The 22,864-nt window shown below is 51.9% G+C and overlaps 3 protein-coding genes across 7 annotated transcripts in view; 1 reads left to right on the top strand and 2 right to left on the bottom strand.

Moving 5' to 3' along the window:
* The window catches only part of RPLP2 (ribosomal protein lateral stalk subunit P2), a 161,243-nt gene that overhangs the window by 60,549 nt on the left and 77,830 nt on the right, over nucleotides 1-22,864 (top strand). The gene's annotated exons all lie outside the window — the stretch shown is intronic.
* Nucleotides 298-4,413, bottom strand: IRF7 (interferon regulatory factor 7). 2 transcript variants are annotated; one of them, XM_086613099.1, is made up of 11 exons: nucleotides 4,384-4,413; nucleotides 4,126-4,288; nucleotides 3,394-3,556; nucleotides 3,230-3,312; nucleotides 3,014-3,059; nucleotides 2,786-2,908; nucleotides 2,539-2,697; nucleotides 2,255-2,383; nucleotides 1,693-2,073; nucleotides 1,432-1,550; nucleotides 298-744 (listed from the first exon to the last, which is right to left on the bottom strand). In XM_086613099.1, exons 1-11 carry the CDS (start codon nucleotides 4,404-4,406, stop codon nucleotides 598-600), a joined length of 1,536 nt encoding a protein of 511 aa, XP_086469225.1. In that variant the 5' UTR covers nucleotides 4,407-4,413; the 3' UTR covers nucleotides 298-597. The 2 variants fall into 2 exon arrangements, with proteins under 2 accessions (XP_086469225.1, XP_086469226.1); XM_086613100.1 differs by lacking the exon at nucleotides 2,786-2,908.
* SLC25A22 (solute carrier family 25 member 22) overlaps nucleotides 10,159-22,864 on the bottom strand; it is a 31,553-nt gene continuing 18,847 nt past the window's right edge. For 2 of the 4 annotated variants that reach the window (XM_086613478.1, XM_086613477.1), the window contains exons 5-9: nucleotides 14,887-15,005; nucleotides 13,074-13,245; nucleotides 12,106-12,260; nucleotides 11,191-11,266; nucleotides 10,159-10,312 (exon numbers count right to left, since the gene is read on the bottom strand). In XM_086613478.1, the coding sequence (XP_086469604.1) occupies nucleotides 10,159-10,312; nucleotides 11,191-11,266; nucleotides 12,106-12,260; nucleotides 13,074-13,245; nucleotides 14,887-15,005 (676 nt within the window). Of the gene's footprint in view, nucleotides 10,313-11,190; nucleotides 11,267-12,105; nucleotides 12,261-13,073; nucleotides 13,305-14,882; nucleotides 15,006-22,864 lie in introns of all 4 variants that reach the window. The other 2 variants (XM_086613476.1, XM_086613475.1) reach the window with 2 other exon arrangements.

The raw sequence follows: 22,864 nt of genomic DNA on the forward strand, positions 1-22,864 counted from the left end.
GAAAGATTTTTGTTTAGATAAGGCCAAGCTGTCCTCAGCACGCTTTGCTTCCAAGTCATGTTTGCAGCCTTAATGCATGGAAATAAACGGATCGATAAACGCATCCCTCCACGCGTGGGAAGTCACCTCATTCACGCAAACGTAAGGGAGAGAAAGTGCTGACGCGCTCCGGTACGAGCCCACTGCCAGCAGGAACCTTGCCTGGGACAAGGCTGGCCACGGACCCCCATGGTTTTGGGGAATGGCAGGAGGTGAAGGGTTTGGACTGACAGTGGGGGCAGAATCAGCAGGCAGGAAGCACGTTTCTATACGTATATATTTAAACTTAGAAACCTTAAGAAAATAAATCTGTAAACGACCAGTCTCCATAAAAACACACATTAGCAGCTGATGGAGAGGGAAAAGCAACACGTCAGCTCCAGGACTGGCCAATGAAGCTGTCCTTGGGGTCAGGGGAATGGAGGAAAGATCCCCATCATAGGCATCCCGCCACAGCATTCCTAGGGGGATGCCAGTTTGCACAGATCCCAATGCCTGGTGGTCCCTTGCCAGCTGGTGCCTATCCCGAGTGGCCACGGGGAACGGGGTGGGTGGAGGTCAATCCACCTGCATGCTGTACTGCTCGATGAGCTCGAAGAGGCTGAAGGAGTCAGAGAGCTGCAGGCTGATGGTGCCACTGTCGAGGGAGGAGGCTCCCTTCTGCAGCACCTGCTCGTACCAGTACTCGCAGAATTTGGGCACCAGCTGTGGCAGCAAACCACCAGGGTTACGGGCAGGGCTGGGGCAGCTGTCTGCTGGGGCTGTGCTGCCCTGCACAGCCTCATCCTCCTGGAGTGGAGGAAGGAGGTGTGCAGGGCACTCTGTCTCCCCCAGCCCCAGAGATTCCCCATCCCTGAGCAGCTGCCTCCAACCCCATCCTGCCCAGCCTCCAAGGGTCTCCTGACCCAGGCAGCTGTCCTCTGTCTAGGGTGGCCCTCCCTGAACTCCTGGCCGCCAAGGGTCTCTTCCCCAGGCACCTTGCCCCCGCCATATTTCCTCTTCTCCTCAAAGGTTCCCCTCCCTGGGCATTCAGCCCACACCCCTTCCCCCCCCCCCCCCCCCCCTCCTCTTTTCAGCCCCCCAGCCCCTGAGGGTCTCCCTCCTTGGGCACTCAGACTCCCCCTCTCCTTCAGACCCTGAGGGTCCCCCTCCTCAGGCACCCAGACACCCATCTGCCCCCCAGCCCCTGAGGCTCCTCCTCCTTGGGCACCCAGACCACCCCTCTGCTTCAGACCCTGAGGGTCCCCCTCCTCAGGCTCCCAGACACCCATGTCCCCTGGGCCCCAAGGGTCCCCCTCCCCAGGTACTCAGACCCCCATCTCCCCTGGACCCCGAGAGCCCCCCTCCTCCCTGGGCAGCAGTGGGGTAGAGGGAGGGTGTTGGCCCCTGCACCTTGACGAGGATAAGCTTGGACTCCTTGGGCTTGGCCTTGGAGAAGCACTGCCCGAAGCAGAGGTAGATGGTGAAGTCAGGGGACCGCTGCCTATGGCCGTTAAGGAAGTCCCTCAGCTCTGCGAAGGGAGAGATGACTCAGTTTTGGGGTGAGCCTGGGGAACACGGAGGGACTGGGAGGGTTTGGATGCTTGTGACATCCTGGAGCTGGCTCCCACGAACCCCAAACCCAGGACTGGGGGGGACACTCCCTGTGCCCACCTGTGCAAAATTCATTGAAGTCAAAGATGGGGGTTTCCTGGTCCCGGTGAAGCAGGTTGGGTGGGGGGTCCCCAACGCCCTCGAGCTGCTGGGACAGGGCCCAGAAGACCTTGCACCTCTTCAGGCGGGTGGCGAAGAGCTTGCAGGCGCGTTGCTCCAGCTGCAGCCCCGCGCTATCCAGCAGCTTCTCGGTGAAACGCCGCTGCTTGCCATCGGCCAGCTCGGCGGGGCTGGGGAAGTGCACCAGGCGCCCGGGGCGCTCGGCCACCGCCGGGTCGGTGAGCTGGTAGACCAGCAGGCAGCGGCCGCCCCCCACCTCCTCCTGGTGGAAGAGCTTCCCCCGGTAGTAGATGCTGACGTCCAGGATGAAGGGGATGCCATCTGCACCGGGCAGTGATCAGTAGCTGCGTCACTCAACCCCAAATGCTCCCCCTCTTCAAAATCCCCCCCAGCTTTAATAACTATTAATAATTACACATACTAGTTATTATTAATGTAATTATATATAATAGTTATTATTCATAATTATTATTTATAGCTATTAACAATTAATAATCCTCACCTGTGTTATCCTCTGTTGGCGGTGGTGGCGGCGGCACAGGGCTGGCGGCGGGGGCAAAGAGCGTCACCTCCCCTGGGGACGGCACAGGGGCCATGAGCTCCGGTGGGTGGCACGGCAGCGGCATGGTCCCTGTGGCAGGAGACAGGCAGCATCAGCATCACGGTTGAGGGTGCAGCGGGGCAGGGCCGCTTTGGCGTGGAGTGCACATGGCAGCACCCTGGCCTCTTCCCACCCCGTTACGGCATTCCCAAGCCTGAGGCTGGCTCCTGCCCCACAGCACCTACCTGGCTCCTCCAGCAGCATAGGGTCCGGTGCTCTGTAGGTGCCCGAGGGGGGCTGCTCTGCCACAGGCACCCATTGCTGAAATGCTGGTGGTGGGAGGCAGTTGTTTTGCCCGGGATCTGGGTGAGGCTGGAGCAGGGTGTCATGATGGGGAGCGTCCCCTGCAGAGAAATCACCAGTGGGAAGGGGCTGGGGTCATCCACCCATGGTGTCACCCACCCTGCACCTTGCAAGCAGGGCTGGTCTCACCTGCAGGTGCCTGGGATGGGGTCGAGGGTGCAAGGTCACAGGAGGAGATGTCACACTGCTGCAGCACCCACTGCAACACCTCTAGATCCTTCAGCGTTGGGGATCGTGCGGGGTTGGTGCTGCCTGAGGCAGGGCACAATGGGTAGGAGGGCTCGCAACCCCAAAACCAGCTCTGGCTGAGCCTACAGGGGTGCCCTCCCCAAAAAAATCTGGGTGATGAGTGCCTACCTGGGGGAGTGATTTCTGGGGCCACCTCCTGGGAGTCAAGCTCCAGCTGTGAAGGGAAGCAGGATGAGGGTCTTACTGCTGTGGATGAGGTCACCCAGCCTCCCCCTGCCCCATGTTTTGGCCTGGTGCTGGGCTCCAGCTCAGAAGCACCCCAGGGACATGGGGGTGCAATGCTTGAGCAGCAAGCCCTCCAGCCTGCTGTGCCCACCACGTTACCTGGGGCTGCTGATGCAGTGGCTGCTGGTCCACTGCAGGGTCAGGCATGCTGAAATGTCCCTCCTCGCCATGCCAGAGGGCAGCTAGAAAGAGAGGGGCGTGAATGAGTGGCCCTGAGATACCCCACTCCACCCCATCACAGCCTCCCATGCAGCCAGTCTCACCTGGGTCAATGGCGAAGACCTTGTGCGGGTCATCACCACACTTGGAGTGGTCTTCCAGCAGCACAAACATGCGGGTGCTGCTCAGGGCGCAGCGGAAGTTGGTCTTCCACTTGGCCGGGTCCTCGGGGCACCCCTCATACCGCCCACTCGCCTCTGCCCAGGCCTAGGGGGTGCAGGAGGGTGAGCATGAGGACTCTGGCTCGAGGACCATGGAGGTTTCAGGGAAGCCTAGTCTCCCCCCCCCTCCCCAATTCCCATATCCCACCCACTTTGAAGACCCCAAAGTTGCTGCTAGTCACCCCCCGAATCCCATCCAACTTGAATAACTTGGGCTGGCTGCTGGTCACTCCCCATCCAACCCACCTTGCACACCTCAGGGTTGCTGCTGGTCACTCCCCATCCAACCCACCTTGAACACCTCAGGGTTGCTGCTGGTCACCCCAATCTCGCCTGCCTTGACAACCTCAAGTTGCTGCTGGTGACCCTCCACCCCGTCCCACCCCCCGTCCCACCCACCTTGAAGTTGCTGCTGGTTATCTCCAATCCATCCACCCTGAAGACCTTGAATTCATTGTTAGTTGACCCTACTACCTGCCTTCAAGACCTCGACCTCACCTCTGGTCAGCTCCCATCCCACCCACCTTGAAGATCTAAAGGTTGCTGCTGCTGACACTCCATCCCGCCCACCTTGAAGACCTCGAGGTCACCGCCGGTCACCCCCCTCCCGCCCACCTTGAAGACCTCCACGTCGCTGCTGGTGATGTCCTTCCTGGCGTTGTGTTTCCACGGGACGCGGAAGGCGCAGCGGGCCGGGTCGGTCCAGCGCAGCCCCTGGTACCTCCCGCTGCTGACGGCGCTCACCAGCCAGGGCCCGAAGCGCAGCCTCTGGGCCTCCCTGCGGGCACGGCACCATCACCGGGGGGCGGGGGGCACCGGGGCCACCGGGGACGGCGACCCGGGGAGGGCCGGGGGGTGCTGGGTGCTGCTTACCCCCTGCTCTGCGGCGCTGCCATGGTCCTGCAGGACCCGGGCCGGGCGGGCTGACCTCGGCTCGGGGAGCGGCCACCTCCCGCCCAGCCCTTTTATCCGCCTCTTCCACCCGCGCCCGGTTTCCTGGAAACCACGTGACCCTTCCGAAAGTGAAAGTGTCGCCGAGGCCACCCCTGCCGGGGCGGGGGATGGGATCACACGCACGGGTCCCAGCGATGTGCCCGAGGGGATGCTCTGCCCCAGCCTGGTCCACCCCCCCCGTCGGATGCTGGCTGCGGAGCCCGGCGTGATCCCCTCCTCAAATTAATAATGACTGGGAAAAATAATCCCGATTTAAAGCCTTGCCCTGCACCGCTGGGGGATGGAGACCTTGGGGGGCAACGGGCAGCATCGGGCTCCGAGCTGGGGGGGCCAAAATGCCCACGACCCTGTGCTGGGGTTGCTCCCCGCAGGTTGTTGTGGCCCCCAAAGTGCTGGTGGCTGCACCCTAAAAAGCGCAAAGGGCAGGTGGGCAGCGGGGACACCCCAAAACACTTGAGCCCGGTCTGAAAGCAGCTGCACTCACCCCTGCCGGGGCTTTCTGGGTGCATCGGCAGCACCGCCCGGGCACGAAGGGCTTGGCCTCAGGGCTGGAAACTCCCACGCCTTTTTTCTTTGTTTATTTATTCTGTTTATTTTGATCCTTCTTCTTTCAGGCTGCCTTGGTTTCCACGCTGAGGGCATGTCAGAAAAAAAAGAAAAAAAAAAAAAAAAAGCAAAACACACTCCCTGCATCCAGGAGCCGGTTCTCCTGGCACTCCCTTTTCCTGTAAAGGCAGGGCGCTCCCACAGGCCTGGCACTGCTCCTGGCATCTCAGGTTGAACATAGAATGGTTTAGATAGGAAAGGACCTCAAAGATCATCCAGTTCCAACCCCCCTCCCCTGGCCAGGGACACCCTCCGCTACGACAGGTTGCCCAAAGCCTCATCCAACCTGGCCTTAAACACCTGCAGGGATGAGGCATCCACAACTTCTCTGGGCAACCTGTGCCAGTGATTCACCACCCTCACTGTAAACAATTTCTTCCTTAGATCTAATCTAAATCTCCCCTCTTTCAGTTTAAAGCCATTGCCCCTTGTCCTATCACTACATGCCCTTGTAAAAAGTCCCTCTCCAGCTTTCCTGTAGGCCCCCTTTAAGTACTGGAAGGCGTCTATAAGATCACCCTGGAGCCTTCTCTTCTGCAGTCTGAACAGCCCCAATCTCTCTCAGCCTGTCTCCATAGCAGAGGTGCTCCAGCCCTTGGATCATCTTCGTGGCCCTCCTCTGGACTCACTCCAGCAGCTCCATGTCCTTCTTGTGTTGGAGACCCCAGAGCTGAACACGGTATTCCAGGTGGGGTCTCACGAGAGCAGAGTAGAGGGGCAAAACCATCTCCCTTGACCTGCTGCCTGGCTGCCCTCGGCTGCAGCAGAAGCGGGGCCAGGAGCTGCTGGCACACAGCTTCTGTGCCTCGCAGGCATCTGGGGACCACTCAGGATGCTAAACAGAAGAGGAAAATCAGCCCTGGGGTCGTGCATCAGCCCCGCACGTCTGTTTCAGGGCTGGCATCTCCCTTGCAAAGGGATGAACCCTGTGGGGGTCTCCATCATGTCCCAAAACCCAGGGCGGGTAGCAGGCAAAGGTAGGAGCAGGGTCCCGGAGGCTGGTGCATGGTGGCAGCACATCCCCCCACCCCAGAAAGGGGAAGCGGCACCCAGTTGGGCGTACAGCTGGTTTCCAGTAACACGGGTCCCAGGTGCGGTCACCCATGATGGAAAACGAACAGTCACCCTGTGCCTCGGACCACTGTGGTGCAGGTTCTGTAGATGCATGGGTTTAATTTAGAGGAAAATTAGCAAAAAGCTACGATACGGGGCAGGTCACGCGCGGCCCCAGCGCTCGCCCTCAGTGCTCTTCCTTGGGCCCGTTGGAGCTCTGCACGGAGCGATAAAACAAGCCAAAACCCCTGAGATCTGCAGGAGTTTCACAAACTTACTAGACAAGGACTCCAGTGGTGGTCATCAGGGCTGACGCACAGCATTTTGGCCTCTTTCCCACTACGCTTCCTGCTTTTGAGGAAATTTCCCCTTCTTTCCAGGAACTTCTCTCTCCCTACTGTTTACTAGAAACCCCTGCATGGTTTTCCAGGACATTGTCCTTTGTTTTCCAGGAAACCTTCCTTCCTAAGAAATTCCCTTATCCCTTTCCAGGAAATGTCCCTGCCACTTTGCAGGATATTTCCCTCCCCCTGCTTTTCAGGAAATTCCTCCCCTGCTTCCTGGGAAATTTCCTTGTTGCTTTCTAGAGTCCCCCATTGCTTTACAGGAGTTTTCTCTCTGCTTAGAGGACTCCTATTGCTTTCTAGGAAATTTCCCCATGACTGTTGGTCCCTGGGAAGCAAGAAATTATTTCCCAAGAAATCTCATGCTTCCTGTCCAGGAAATTTCTCTTTTGATTTCTAGCAATACCTCCTTTGCTTTCTGGGAAACTTCCACTCTAGAAAAACAGTTACTTTCTTAAAAAAAATGTTACTTTTGCTTTTCAGGAATTTCCTTGGTATTTGAGGAAATTTCCTCCTTGCTTTCTAGGAATTTTCCTCCTTTGGTTTCTAGGCTATCCCCCTTATGGCCTTCTAGGAAGTTCCTCCATTGCTTTCTACGAATTTCCAGAATATTTCCCCCTTTACTTTCATGGAAATTCCTACATTGTCTTGCAGCAAATTTCCCCTTTGTTTTCCAGGATATATTACTGTAGCTTTCAAGGATGGTTTCCCTTTGTTTTCCAGAATTCCCCTCTTGGTTTCCAGGAAATCTTCCTTTTGCTTTGTAGGAATTTTCCCCCAGGGCTTTTGGAAATTTCCTCATTGTGTTCCAGAAAATTCCACCAGCCGAAACTCACCCACCTGCCTGAACCCCTGCCAGGGGCATATGGCACCTCCACCAAAGTGTATTTAAGGGCAGGAAACACCACAAAATCCAAACAAACTGGAGCCACAAGAGCCATGGACAGGGCTGCCACGGGACAAGGTCTGACTGAAAAGGGCCTGGGGTTGGTGGAGGACCCTATGCCAGAGGGACTGGGTAGGACACACAAGGAGTTGACCCCATGCCAGCTGTTGTCCTCCTGCCCTGGGAACACATGCCACCCACAGGGAGGAGAGTTGAGGTGTGTTTCTCTAAGTGTGTTTATTTACTTTCTATGCCTCAATACTGCAATCAATGCTCAGAGGTTTCTGTTAGTCGGTGACTTATTAAGTTGATGGGAATTCTCTCACTTTAAACTCTTTTTTTTTGGCCAGTGGCACCCTGCCTGCCTAGAGGGCTCCCGTGAGGCCATGGTCACTACCTCTTGCTGCCTTCCCATGTCCTCCCAACTCAGGGACATGTCCATGCAGCTAAAAATCAGGCCCATTCAAGTTATCAGCTCCAACACGTTAAAAGAAGAGCTGGAGATTTCAGGAGTAAGAGTCAGTTTTACAAAGAGGTTTTTAAAAGCATCCAAAAGGACAAGGAGAGCTTTATCTGAACCTCAGCCCTTCACTGCACTGAATTTTCCTCCAAATGTAACCCCACAATACAAACCTGCACCCCACATGCCCCCCTGCAGCTGCAAGTTGCCCAGCTTCAGGAGGCAATCCTTGCAGGCAGAAGGACAAGCAGAAATCCCACTACTTTTATTAGCAAGGTTTCTTCTAGGGACTCTCCTTGTAAAGCACAAAGCAGCAAGGAACAGGGAATCTTAAAAAAAAAAAAGAAAAAAAAAAAGAAAGAATCTTTCTCTTTTAATCCACCCAAGGGAAATCCAGAGCAAGAGTGGCATCACAGCACTACACACAGCACAGACACCTATCATCATCTTTGCACAGATTCTGTCCCAGATACACGGAGAAGTCATTAAGAAAAACAGAAAAATAAAGAAAATTATTCACATATGCAAAGTGACAAGTAACAAATCAGCCACAGAACAACTTTTTTCAAGAGAAAAAGGACATATCAAGGAAGAAGGCCCTCAACATACAGGTTTTGTGAAAACCTAACCCAAGAATGCTGAAACAGAAGTTGTTTTCTTTTAAACGTTAAAAAGAGGGGTTTTTTTTAAATTAATTTAAATATACATTTGAAACACAAACACCAACCAAGCGCCTGGAGAACAAAGCAAAAAGAAGGAGGAATGAAAAGTGAATTTGACCAGTTTAATTTAAACACCAAAGTTGGGTAGATTGCACCAAACGGAATAAATAATGGAGAAGACCACACTGGGTTCGTAGATCTCACACTTAAGATCATTTAAACTAGAACTAATTACACAGCCCAAGAGAGCACTGCCCGAGAAAGTCCTCTGACAGGCGATGTTAGCTGGGGCAGGGTCCCTTTGACACAGCGGGTTGTAGGTGTGGATTTGCCCCCTGCCACCCCACAACGATCACCGCCCCAGAAGCGAGCATGACGATGAGGTTTTGTGAGTGAGAGGACTTGACCCCATAACCTTATACACGCAAACAGCAACTTGCTCAGGGTGTGGGAACCCTCCACCTCTTCGACACCAGCTGCCTCCAAACACACCGAAGTCAACACCAAAGCACAGCTAGACCCTGCGTTTTCACCCTGCAAGGTGAGCACACACGCATGGTGTTTCTAGCGTGGCTCCCTGAGCTCGAGCACCGCAGAAGCAGAGCAGGTGCCTCCTTTCACATACCTGGTGCCAGGCTGGAAAAAAAAAAATAATCGGCTAATCTACACCTGCAGCCACCGCTTTATCACCACAGGGGTGGGCAGGCTGAAGGAATGTAGGCGGTTTCCTGTTGTTTGGTTTTCTCTCCCCACAACCCCTGCATTAAAATGAAAAAAAAAACACCCAAAAAAACCACCCTGAACAAAAATAGCTTGATCCCAAGTTCCTCTCCCCTCCTCTGCCTGTAGCCAAGCAGTGAAGCACCTTCGGACATTTGTGTGATCCCACAGACGTGTTCCCTACAGAGCAGATATCTCATCTCTGCACCTCACTCGGATGTGCCTGTGACACCTAATTAGGAGAGATATCCCTTTGCTTTAAAACAAAAATCATTACAAAATCAATAATAATGATCTGCTTTCCCTTCCTCTGATCTCCAAGAAGTTCATCTAAGTCCAACTCATCTTCAAGAAAGGGAGAAGGGAGGGGTGAAGGTTTCCAGGCCAAAGAACTTGGCAGATCCAGCATCCCCCCTGCTGTGCTTCCAGCGGTGATGAGATGAGCCCCCTTTGCGCAGTGCCTGCTCTCCACCCAGGGCCAGCAGAGCCAAGGAGGGGCTGAGGGGACACAGCTGCCCCTCCAGCTCCTCCTCAGATAACTGGCAACTCCAGGAAGAAAGAGGGGGACTGAAGCGGATGAGGGCTCGGGCTATTTCCTTCCCATCCCTCTTCCTCCTCAAGGCTGGGAGGAGACTTCTGTGTCTGCAAGCCCAGTCTGTGCTTACCGGTGTCCTTAAGAATGACAATTTAAAAACAACCAAAAAAAGGAAAAGGGGAAAAAAAAAAAGAAGATATGCATAATTAGGTATTGTCCGTGGAAGGAGTGGGAGGGGGCAGGTTCCAGACCGAGACAGAAGGGGACTCTCTCCCTCTCCGCGTTTGCTTGTCCGGAGACCGCGTCCCCTCGGCGTCCCTGCGCGAACCCTTTGTGCTGTTGCTCTGACACCAATCGACACGGCTGACGAACACAGGGATGAATTCAGCGCTGCAGAGGGCAGGAGGGCACACGCAGGCACGCCGGGGCTAGGCCTGGCGCCGGGGGAGCATGCCCAGCAGGAACTCCGCAATGCCAATGAAGTAGACGACTTGTGCGATGCCGAAGAGAGGAGCAATGACCAGGGCGCGGCAGTATGCCCCTTTCAGGAAGGCCATGGGCCCTTCCTTCTGCCAGATCTTCCTGCAGAGAAACGGCACAGACAGGTAAGCGCCCATCCCACCCCTCCACCGAGCCAGGATTGCCTCTGGCCATGCCTTGGCTTTCTGCCGCCCTCCAGGGATGAACCCAGGCAAGCGCTGTCGCCTGACACTGCCTCCGCAGCAGATCCCTCACCATCCCCTATGTGCTCTGCAAATGGCCAGGCAGGGACATTCCCCATCCCTACATCTGGCCAGGCGCAGAAGCATCTGCCTGGGTCTGGATATACAGCTCAGGCAGCTCCGTGCTTGCATTAAGAGGTGCCCCTGTTCAACAGCTGGGGCCAACTCCACCCTCAGTATGGGACACAGCCAGAGGGCAAGCGACTGGCTACAATGGCAACACAGAAACAGAGAACTTGTGTTTTGAAACTGCCTTCACGTTTTGAAGCAGCCAGACCACAGCTCAGCAAAGGGTCAGAGGAGAGCGCGGCTGGGGAGAGCCCAGACAGTGCTCCTGCAGCTGCTCCTCAGAGCGGTCCTGGGAGGGACAGGAGACTTAATGCTGCAGGATTTTCAGACAACAGGGCCTTGGGAGAGACAACCACAGCACTGCCTCCCTTTGCAGAAATAAAATCTCAGTGTTATGACTGTTGGGGTTTGGACAGAAGCGTTTCTACTTAAATGCTATATTTACCTTGCTCAAAATACGAAGAAGTTCTCTTTTATATAACTATGTATATGAACAGTATATATCTACGTATCTATCCATATAGACAGATAGATAAAAGCACAGGTTCAGAGGGAACCTGAAACAGAGAAGCTGCTGGTTGGGTCTAGAAGCTGCACTGACTGCCTGGCAGCGGGCAGCAGCAGATGCCATACATCAGACGTGGTGGCCTGCTTCACAAGGAGTCTTACTTGGTGCAGTCCAGGATTCCTGAGTAGGTGTCCTCGTTCACTCCTCTCTGCAAGGACTGCAGCCGTGTTTTGATCACTGGGGAGAAGTAGAGAAGAAAGACAATGGTGAGCACTGGGAACGTAGCAGGCTCTTCAGCAGGCAAGAGCCACCCTGAGAGTAATGTCTTTGAAACACAGTCAAAAAGAGATCACCAAGAACACAGACCATTTTCATATATTTATCAGCAAAACAGGGGAAAACAAACCCACTACAAATGGATAAAAGAAAAAGACAGCCACCCAGAAACCAACCCTCTCCCCTCACTGTGACCAATTAAGCTTGAAACACTTCCAAATTCAGATATCTTTCTGCAAAGTGGGAACTGATTTTCCCAATACTCAGCTCCTTCTGGAAGAAGTATCTAAAATATATGATGCTGCTCTTACATTTCTTCACACCTTGGAGCATGTGCAATGTTGGGGAAGAGGAGTTCCTTTCTGTTTTTCACAGCAGAGAAACAGAGGTGGTATTTAAAGTAGATGCTGTGGAGCAGGAGAAAAGGCCATAGACCTGAGGCTCCCCCTGGCTGTCCATGACCGTATGCACGTAAATGATCTGCATACTATCACTCCACATGGAAATATGCCTTTCCGGGGGCAGGTTCGCAGCCATTCCTGCGAAGAATGACTAAAACAAATGACACCCTCTTCCTGACTTACCTAGCCACTGCAAACCTTTGCATAAGCTGTGGCCAAAAGGTATTGCACAGCTGAAAGAAACATCATCTAAGCTGGAGGCAGCTCAGACAGCAGAGCTCCCCTCCTGCATGCTCACCCTGCAAAGAGGCTGGCACGGTCACCCTCCTCCTCACCTAGCCCACTCATGGGCCTCTGACTCCTGTCGCTTATTACCAGGTCACTAGCACAAGGACTCACCGTCGCAAGGATTGACAGCCACTGCAGCCGTACTGCCAGCCACACATCCAGAGAGGAAGGACACATAGAATGGAGCCTTGACATTGGGGTCTTTCTGGCCCAGCTTGTTCAGGTTTGCAAACAGTGGGAAGTAAACAATAGAGAATGGGACATCCCTGTGGTGGGGAGAGAGGACAGGGAAGAAAGAATAAAGATGAGTGAAGTCAGAGCAGGACACTAACAAACTGAGCATGAAAGGAAGGGCTGCAAGCACCACATGTTGGCAGCACAGCCATGAGTGCAACGCAGACATCCCCGCTCTGAGATTGCAATGCAGACAGGAGCCAAAACTCAGCAGGGGGAAAACTGCCTGTGCAAAGGACAACAGGCCCACGGAGGCATGCAGCCCTGCAGAGTCAATGGCCTTACTCTGAGTTTTCAACACTCAAACCAAAGACCCCAGCACATTCAGAGGTCAATCGTTTTGTCCACTTTTGCTATTTAAGAGAGATCCACATCCTGCCCCTCATCCCACTGAGCATTGCTTTAGCTCTGCCTTTGTCAAAGCTAGGGGAGAGTCACTCCATGAAAGCCCAGGTAAAGAGCGTCAGAGAGGCAATGGTCCTTGCATCCAACATGCTCCATGGGCCAGAACCCGTTTCACACTCTAGATACTCAGGCTGATGGTTTTGCTTTGCTAGCTCACAAGGACTTCTCTACAGTGCTAAAATACGGACCATGGGGGAGACAAAAACCTTCCACAGAAAGCAGCAGAATTAAATCTTCCAGGAACAGAAAGGCAGCCTTTCTTGCTTCCCTGACTTTCCCTTCTTTAATGCACAAGACCTGCGCATAGAAACCAATCCAAATTAAACTTGAAGCCCCTTGAAGTCAACCACCCCTTTTTAGGCTCATCCCCTGGATGGCTGGTGCTTTAGGTTCAAGACCGGGAATGTCGGTGCCCTGCGCTCAAGCCCATGCCATCCTACCTTAGCAGCGTGGCTCCCAGGCCCTTGTAGAGCCCCGCGATGCCTTTGCTCCGCAGCAGCTCTCTCGTTATCTGTGTTGCTGTTGTGCGCGTTTCCACCGCTGGCTCTGCCGCCCCGGCTGCTGAGGAAGAGGAGAGCTGGGCCTGCGCTGCCATCAGCTTCTTCTGTGCCGCTGGGGAGGAGCAGAGAGTGCACCGGTCAGCAAGATGGTCAACAGCAGCCTCCTGCTGCCTGGTGCCACAGGACAAGGAGAAAGAGGCAGATCTCCAGGTGCATCAAAACACACCGACGGAGGGCAGTCAAGTGCCTTGCAAGCTTTTGCTCCCAGTCTGCCCATCTCCCTGAGCCTGAGACAACCCAGCTCATCCCGCTCTCGGAGCTGGCTGCTGCCGCACCACAACACTGCCTGCTGCACTCTCCTAACGACTGGTTTTACCCACGCAGGAGCAGCCTGTCGTGCACAGCCTCTGCGGTGCAGAGAAAAGGTGCTGCCGTGAGCAGGCAGATGACAGTACCTGCTTCCAGCCACGTCTCCGAGCCCCCGGTAGGACAAACTAAAGATATTCATAAACGAGAGAGGTTCAACAGTTCTGTTCTTTGGCTCCTTCCCTTGAAAGCAATCATTAATCTGGGGAGTTCCTCAGCCACGTTTATAAACGCAACCTGGTTTCTCCCAGCCTTTCCAAACGAGGCATTTCTGCTCTTTGGCCAGAAGATGGAGAGCAGCACACCAACCTGTTCTGCAATCCTCTGGCTGCCACACGAGAGAATAGGCTGTTCACAGCACTGAAAACCTCTTCTGAACCCTCAAACCATGGCTTAATTCTTTCAAACATTTTAAAATAATATGCACAAAGAGGATAAGGTCTGCATTAAAAACAGCAAAGAGAGGAAAGACAAAGTAAATCCGTGATTATTCAGGAGTGCCGCATCAAAGGAGAGATTAAAGGACAACATGGCTAATTTTCCAGGAAGAGCCATAAACGTGGTATCTAATGGTGTCATGCAGGTCTCCCAGGGAATGAGACCATACCCTAGGCTGACCTCTGGAAGAGATTAAGGTGATAGCAAACAGCTCTTTCCCCCAGGCTCCACGCTAGGCTTCAGTCTCCATTCTCACCAGAAACACCCCACAGTGTTTCAGCAAAAAGGCTCACACTCCCTCCTGCCTCTGCCTGCCAGCTCCTACCCACAGCTCCGAAAGCCCGATCCCAAACCTCTTCTAAATCCAGCACACCAGGAGAATTTTATTTACTGTTTCAACCAAGACACCTGCTGCTTTTGTCAGGAGGAAAAAAAGAGAGCAAGAGGGGAGACAATTCATTTGGAAAGGACACATCCCCTTGGGAAGCTGTTAGAGAGGTTACAGGGGGTAGAAGGGAGAGAACAGACATCAGAAAACATGGAGATGGAAGAAACATCACAGGAAAAGCACAGGAGGATGCTAATCCCTTCCTGGGTGCAGAATAACTAACAAGTTTTAATCACTCACAGGCTGACCACTCAGTCATCTCTCCATCCACCAGCAGCATTTGCTGTTTCGCTTACCAAGCCTATTGCTTTGAGCAAAAAAAATCATGACCTTTTGTAACTGCAAAGGCCTCTGCAAAGCCAGGTGAGCAAAGGGTGGGGGGAAATGGGCTGGGAAGAGGAGGTAAAACTTCTGCCACAGCCTGAGATACCTCTGACTTGGGAGAGCAGGGGGAAGCAAAGGGGTTTTCTCCGCTCATTCCTTCCCCTTCTGCCTTGACAGCCCAGTCCCAGCCCATTCCCTGCTGCCTGCTCAGCGCACAGGGAGGAGAAGCCCACATACCAATTCGCCCTGCATCCTGCAGCTGGATTTTGAGCATCTCCATGGGAGTGGTGACAATCACCTGGCAGGTACCCGCACCGCAGCCCGCCAGCATCTCCTTCAGCAGCGTCAGCTTCTTCCTGCCCAAAGAAAAGAGAGAAAGAGTCAGTCGGAGGAGGTGGCCTGCAGTAACACCAGGGCAGCCGGGTGCAGGGGCACACCTCTGACCCTGGGGGTTTCAGGAGAGGCAGACCAGGGAATGAGGGAACCTGCTAGGCTTGACAGTTCAGCATAGCCCAGGCTTGGTATCTCCACTGGCATCACCTGATCTGGAGGAAAAGACCCATTTTGGCCCGAAATAGGACATTCAGAAAAAGGCACAAGCCCCAGATGGGAGCACACAACCCTCTCCATCCCCAGAGAGCTGCAGCTCTCTTGCAGCCCAGCATTGCCTCAGGTCAGGGGTATCGCTTCAGAGGGCAGCAGAGGACCTGAGCATTAAGGGGGATAAGCAGTTTTCCTTCTGCCAGCCTACTCCTTTAAACACTATCAAAATCCCTATAAACAAACAAACAGAGACCACAGAGCAGGGAAAATATTTGAGCTGCTGCTTTGGAGTTCTCTGACAAAAGCAAAATAAATGAACAGCGAACAGGAGAGTCAGGAAGGCAGTTCCTTCTTCACCTCACCAGCCTTTCCAAACCTGAAAATGTCACCTTTACACTAAACTGGTCCTGCCTGCAGGACAAGGGATGGTGGGACCCCCAGCACTGCAGCTTTGTGCATCCTCTGCACTAGAGAGCAGGGATGATCAGTGACATGTTCTTGCCTAACAAAATCACAGAATGTTAGGGATTGGAAGGGACCTCAAAGGATCATCTAGTGCAATCCCCCTGCTGGAGCAGGACCACCTAGATCACATCACACAAGAACACATCCAGGCGGGTTTTGAACATCTCCAGAGAAGGAGACTCCACAACCTCTCTGGGCAGCCTGTTCCAGTGTTCTGTTACCCTTACTGGGAAGAAGTTCTTCCTCATGTTTAAGCGGAACCTCCTGTGTTCCAGCTTATATCCATTTCCCCTTGTCCTATCATTGGATGCCACTAAGAAGAGCAGCATTTCATAGCTCCCTCCATCCCAAAGCCATGAAACAGCCCAGCTAAGACTAAAAAGAGAAACTGAGGATGTAAATGCTCAGAAAGCCTCAATTTGCAGAAACTGATGAGTTTTTGCCATGTAGAAAAAAAATCTCACCCTTTGGCACCAGAGAACACTGACTTGATTAAAAAAAAAAGTGCCTCTGATGTGCTCTTTTCTAAAAGGGAGGAAAAAAACACATATATAAATCACACAGGCAGAGGGAAACAACCTCCTCTTTTTTCCGTTTTAAATGCAAGTACTGTTTTTACTCCCCCAGCCCTGCTCCTGCAGCAATACCTCAGCTTAGCTTACTCAAGGCGAGTCCCCACACTATGGCAAACGCAGTCCCACAACGGTACACCCTCTTCCCTTGCAAAACCAAGCCACGCTCCCGTACCGAGGATTTCATTCGCGCGCACACACGGCACAGCTGTGGCTCTGCGGGCCCAGGGGACTGCTTTTGCCAATACCCGCTCTGGAGAAATTGAGAGGTGGAAAAATCAGCCCGGCTGATGTGGTGGGTTGGCACTGAAACTTCTTTGCTGGCCTGCAGTGCCACAGCTGTGCAGATGAAACCCTCAATAAGGGTGCACGGCTTGGTTTTGCAAGGGAATGGGGTATATTTTTGTGGGACTGGGGAAAGGGAGGAGAAACGTGCCATAATCCTGCTGGCCCACCACGTCAGCTGGGCCGATTTCTCCACCTCTCATCTTCTCCAGGGAGGATATCAGGGCAGAGGATTAGAGGCACAGAGCCACAACGGAGATTACCAGCGACTAAATATAGAGCTCTCCTACAAGGCTGAAGGGAGGAATGTTTCACAGTCTCTCCTTTCCAAATTCCCCCATACATGAGAAGCTGCAAAGAACAACCTTATCCATGGAGTTACCCACATGGGCACCAAAGTGTGCGCAACAAGCTTTCCTGGAGGGATGCAGGTATCAGGGCATGCGGATCCAGAGGTCCCCCCAACACTGACACCTGGAAGTGGCCAACTTGTGCCTCTTCGGCAGCCTGGAGCACAGCTCCAGTGTCTGCCACGGCTCGATTCGGTCAGCAGCAATGCTGCACCACCCCCAGCCCAGCCGTGGGAGGAAGCAAACCACCCAAAGTAGCTGGCTGTCAGTCCCCCTCTACGGCACTGCAGAGTATCTCCCATTTTAGCATGAGCCCTGAAGCATCCCTGGAGTACATGTCTCCTGGCTTTCATCCAGGGCGACTGCTTTGACACCCCATTCAAAAGAACAGGAAGATTTGCCCTATGTGTTCATCTGTAAACCATTATCCCAGCCAATCAAAGTCAGACGGGCTTGATTGAACTCCATGGAGCTATGCCAGTGTGATCCAGCACAGGATTTACGTGTGGGGGTGTATTTTAGAGATGTCAAACAGGTACATCAAAAGTATCTAGAACAAGGACTTTCAGCTTTTGGTTTGCATATTCTGGGAACTGGGAGGAGTCTCAAGGAAAAAATAGCCTAAGAGAAGCAAATCTTTTGTCAGGAGGTTTAAAATTTGTCATACAGGGGTCAAACTTCCTTTGCAAAACCTCACCAGTCTGCACATAAAAGGAGTTTGAAAATGGTTCATCTCTAGATGACAAAGAAGTTCAAATATTTAAGGCACCACAGTGGTTTAAAAACTGGCACATCTCAACTAACTTCAAAAGCTGCAACACCAGGAAGGAACTGGTTCTACAAACACAGAAACCATCTTTCATCACAGCAAGAGGGTGTTAAATATAATATATACACAATAGTCCCAAATGCTGCACTGGCAGAAGTCAGTCATTCCACTTTTTAAACTGACATGCAATCAATTAGTGACAAATCAACAATGTCAAATGGGAAGGGAAGAAGATTCATGCTCAATCTAAGCTAGAGTTTCAAACTAGAGCTGAAAAATAAGAAAGTAAAAAAAGCAGGAAGGAGAGGGTTATGGAGGGCTTTTCAAGAGTCAGTCCAAAGTTAGGACCTCTGAAAGCATTGGTATATTGATGTCACAAGGGAGCACAGCAGGATTTTTTTCAAGTTTCTGAAAAAATCTTGACGTGTAGGAGTTGACTGTGCTTGGGCAGGGACCAAAATCTGCCATTCTGGAGTAAGGATGACAAGATTTCCAAAGACAGGAAATCTTTGACCTAAGGAAACATCCATACAAAGTTGCATGTTTCTGTTTGCTACCCAAGAGGCTGCTGTCCCCAGCTTGGACATCACCTTCCTCACTCATAAAATACCCTCTGCCTCTGGTCTGTCAACTCAACAGATTGTAGAAAGCTCCCCAAGAGTTTCAAACCAGAGAGAGTCAACTGCTTTCACACAATTTAAATAGTGGGTGATATGGATTAGGGGACCAACACACAGGAGTTGTTCTTCAAAGGGAGGGCAACCTGTCTGCCACAGCCACATGGAGATGGTCACTCAAACTGCCAGTCAGTCCCTTTTACCCAACCCCTGATCTTCCGAGAGGAAACCACCAAGTTATTGCAACCGCACTTCAGAAAAGCTGGAGCTATGATGCTGGGAAATGTAAAAGCAAGAAAGTCCCCGTTACAAGCTCCCTCACACTTCTAGTGCCAGCTCAGAAATGCCTCAGACAAGCAAAACAAAGCACTGATGTGGGATGGATCCACCTCAAAGTAACACCACCAGATTAAACATCGCTCTGGCAGATGTTACTCCAGGTACAGTACAAACTATCGCTGGCCACAGGAGCTCTGTGTTGCATGTCTGGACTAAGTCAAGAGGAAGGTGACTCCGTGCCTGCACCATTGTGTGAGTTTTGGCTGGGATAGAATTAATTTTCTTAATAGTAGCTAGTGCAGGGCTGTGTTTTGGATATGTGCTGAAAACAGTGCTGATACGCAGAGATGTTTTAGCTATTGCTAAGCAGCACTTGCACAGCATCAAGGCCTTTCTGTGTCTCACCCCACCCCACAAGCAAGTAGGTTGGAGGTGCACAGGAAGCTGGGAGGGGACATGGCTGGGACAGCTGACCTCAACTGACCAAATGGATATTCCATATCATATGATGTCATGCCCAGCATGTGGAGCTAGGGGAAGAAAGAGGAAGGGGAGACGTTCAGATTGATGGCGTTTGTCTTCCCAAGTAGCTGTTACGCATGATGGAGCCCTGCTTTCCTGGAGATGGCTGAACATCAGCCTGCCAATGGGAAATAGGGAATGAATTCCTTGTTTTGTTCTGCTTGCGTGCATAGCTTTTGCTTTACCTGTTAAACTGTCTGTATCTGAACCCATGAGTTTTCTTACTTTTACTCTTCCGATGCTCTCCCCCATCCCACTATGAGGGGAATAAGTGAGCGGCCGTGTGGTGCTTAATGCTGGCTGGGGTAATACCATGACAACCCATTACATCAGGTTTGCCCTGGCAGGAGATGCCAAGTGTTTTGTTCCAATACGAATGTCTGTGGAAGCGAACAACGTACAGGGCAACATGTCTGAGATGCTGAACACAGACACAACCCATGTTTCGTCGCAAGACACGGGCCTGGAACAGAGACAAGGGCAATGCTCCTCTCACGGGTGTATGCTGTGATTAAACAGCCCATCTCTAGTTCCCTCTAGGCCAACAGTTGAAACTGCATTTACTTTCTGGCTGACCTTTGATGTCCAAAGCTTCAACCCACTCTCCAGTGGCTGGAGAGCTGCCTGGCGGAGAAGGACCTGGGGGTGTTGGTTGACTACCGGCTTGATATGAGCCAGCAGTGTGCCCAGGTGGCCAAAAAGGCCAATGGGATACTGGCGTGTATCAAGAATAGTGTGACCAGCAGGAATAGGCACTGGTGAGGCCGCACCTGGAATATTGTGTCCAGTTTTGGGCCCCTCGCTTTCAGAGAGATATTGAGCTCCTGGAGCGGGTCCAAAGAAGGGCGACTAAACTGGTCAAGGGGCTGGAAAATAAAACTTATGAGGAGCGGCTGAGGGAGTTGGGGCTGTTTAGCCTGGAGAAGAGGAGGCTGAGGGGAGACCTGATTACAGCCTACAAATACTTGAGAAGGGCTGGTGGGGAGGTAGGGGAAGGGCTCTTTACATTAGTGATGGGTGATAGAACAAGAGGAAATGGGTATAAGCTTAGTCAGGGGAGATTCAGGTCGGATGTTAGGAAGTATTTCTTCTGTGAAAGGGTTGTCAGCCACTGGAATAGGCTGCCCAGGGAGGTGGTTGAGTCCCCATCCCTGGATGTGTTTAAGAATAGGGTGGATGATCTACTTAGCAATATGGTTTAATGGGGATTAGGGATGGTTGGACTCGATGATCTCTAAGGTCTTTTCCAACCTAGAAATCTATGAATCTACGAATATGAATCTATGAATTCCCTGAGCCTCTCTGTGCTAAATAAAAGAGTTCCCCCAAATAGCTATCCTTGAATAGGCACAGTGAGATTATCAGCTCTTAACTGGCTCTTTGTCTAGGGGAAGGGCTGGTTTCCCTCACCTACAAGTCCCAGTGGGTTGGATGAGAGTTATCTGCATTAAAGAAGTATCTGGACATGCAGTGAATAACGACAGGAGAGGCTGCCTTGGCCCTCAAGGGTTCCTGCCCAGAGAAAGACACAGTGAGTGCAAGGTGACACAGCAGCTCAGCACCTGGACTAGCAGCAGCATCTCTCCTTCCTAAATTAAGAGCTTCACTTTACAGTCCCTCTATGAGCATTTTGCAGCTCAAGGACCAACCAGGCCATGCAACAGCTACTGAAACATGCCACAGAAGAGATGGTCCGAGTATCTTAGGAGAGCCTGAAAGAGGAGCAGATGAAGGAAGGAGCCCTGGGGAGACGTATCAGCTGGGAAGGCAATGGAGAACAAGCTTCAGTCTCCCCATCTGCATGAGAGAGAAGGAAAAGTACCTTGACTGTCTCAGGATTACAGCTGGCTATTTCTCTTCTCCGAGCAAAGCTACAAGGCAGGGGAAGCAGAAAGGAAGAAAATTTGCTGACATCAGCAAAGACACAAATTAACACAATCGTGCTGGTCTTCCTAGGAATGTGAGCTGCTAAGTCAGCAGACTGCCAGTCTTTGCTTCAGAACAGCAAACAAAATGAAGGTCAAGATTAAAGAGGACAGGAGATTTAAGGAAATAGCACACCTTGGAGAAGAGCAGCAGCAAACTCATCCAGGGAGCTTTAATGAGCAAGAAATTGCTTTTGTAAGAAGCCATGAGACACTTTTTACTGCAGCTAAGGCAGAGTATTTAACCAAGAAACTGAAAAATGAACACAGGACAATGTTTGACCCTTATTGTCTTTCTCAATCAGGATCATGCAGCACCTTTCAGGTTTATCAGTATCTTGGTTTTCCTCCTCTCCTCCACGGCACAGCAAAGGGGTTTCCAGCACTTACACAACTCACCCAAGCCTCCCTTGTTCCTAAACGACCAGGACAGCTTGGGAGGACCAACACAGTTTTGTTTCCTGTAGCAGTAGGCTGTCATAATGGTCTTGACATTAAAATAGAAACAGGTAAAGAAGGAGAAATCAAGTCTCTCAGCCTGTGAGCACACATCCTTTCTGCATGGAAAGGAGGGGAAAAGCATTGTATAGGCAGGAGTGCCCCCTACCAAGCTAGTCCCAGGGTGGAGAAGGCTGCAGGAACAGACATCTCCAGACTCACAGAGATGAGTGCATCAACAAGGGCACAAGGTCCCACATAAGCTCCCGCTGCCCCAGTACTCTACCTCCAGCAGCAACCAAGGGCATGGCCAGGGAAAAGGGAGTCTAGCACAAACCTGCAGTGATACATCCCCAAAACACTCTTCCAGCAATTTGCAGCCAGGAGCTTCCTACACTACAGGTGTTGTTTTCACTCTGGCCTTTCAAAAACAGGCTTCATGCCACTTTTTTTTCCTAGCAGTTTAAAAGCAAGTTCCCTTCAACACTAAGTTTTTCAAAGGATAAAAAAAAATAAAAAATTAACTAACACACACTAAAAGTTCTGTAACTTGAGGCTATTTTACATCATATTGGATTTGTCACACTCTCTCTGGTCCATACATGCTTCTTCCACTTGCACATGGAGGACATACTCAGCATACTTTAAGCAGCAAATTCTGATAGAACATGCACATTTCATCAGACAAGGATCTCCAATTCATGCAACACATTTCAAGCAAGACAAGTGCTAGAAGCTTAGCAACAAAGGCATTCAGTGTCAAACAGGTCTAGAAGACTTTTGCAGCTCTGAGTCAGCAAAGCACCGAAGCATCCTTTGGGATGCTGGCCCAAGAGCACTGCATATTATGAATGTATAGCAGATAGTGTGGTGCGTGCAAAAAGGATTTTGGTGGAGCTGAACCACGATCTTGGTGGCTCACCATGAAAAAAAGAGTCGTCAGCCTTACGCTGAGCCTAACTCCCTCAGTTGCACGTTACCCCATATAACACCTCGACTGTTGCAATTACATATCCAGAAATGAAACCACATCGACATGCCTGGCAGCTTGAACCTTCACCTTTCTAACCCCAGGCTATTTTGTTGTTCATACCTGGGCTTTGACTGAAGTTGTGAAATAGGTGGCCCAACCTTGCTATGTGCTAGCAGGTATGTACCCTGTTTTGCCCTGGGTAGGAGAGGTGTTTGGATTTCAGCATCACTAATCCTGCCCTGTCTTACAAAGACAAGTGAGGCAGAGGAGAGAAAGGGAGAAACCTGCAGATCGCACACAGCTTGGAAAGAGGGAGCAAGAGTAAGGCAAACCCTTGAGGGACACACAGCTTTGTGACTCAGTGAAAACGGCCCCTTGCCATTGCCCCTATTTGCCACGCGTGCTACATAGGGGAAAAGATCCCATGAACTGCCAAAGGCAAGGTAGCATGCAACAACTGCAGCACAGCCAGGAACA

Source organism: Tauraco erythrolophus, chromosome 6, assembly GCF_009769465.1.
Source record: "Tauraco erythrolophus isolate bTauEry1 chromosome 6, bTauEry1.pri, whole genome shotgun sequence".
NCBI classification, from domain to species: Eukaryota; Metazoa; Chordata; class Aves; order Musophagiformes; family Musophagidae; genus Tauraco; species Tauraco erythrolophus.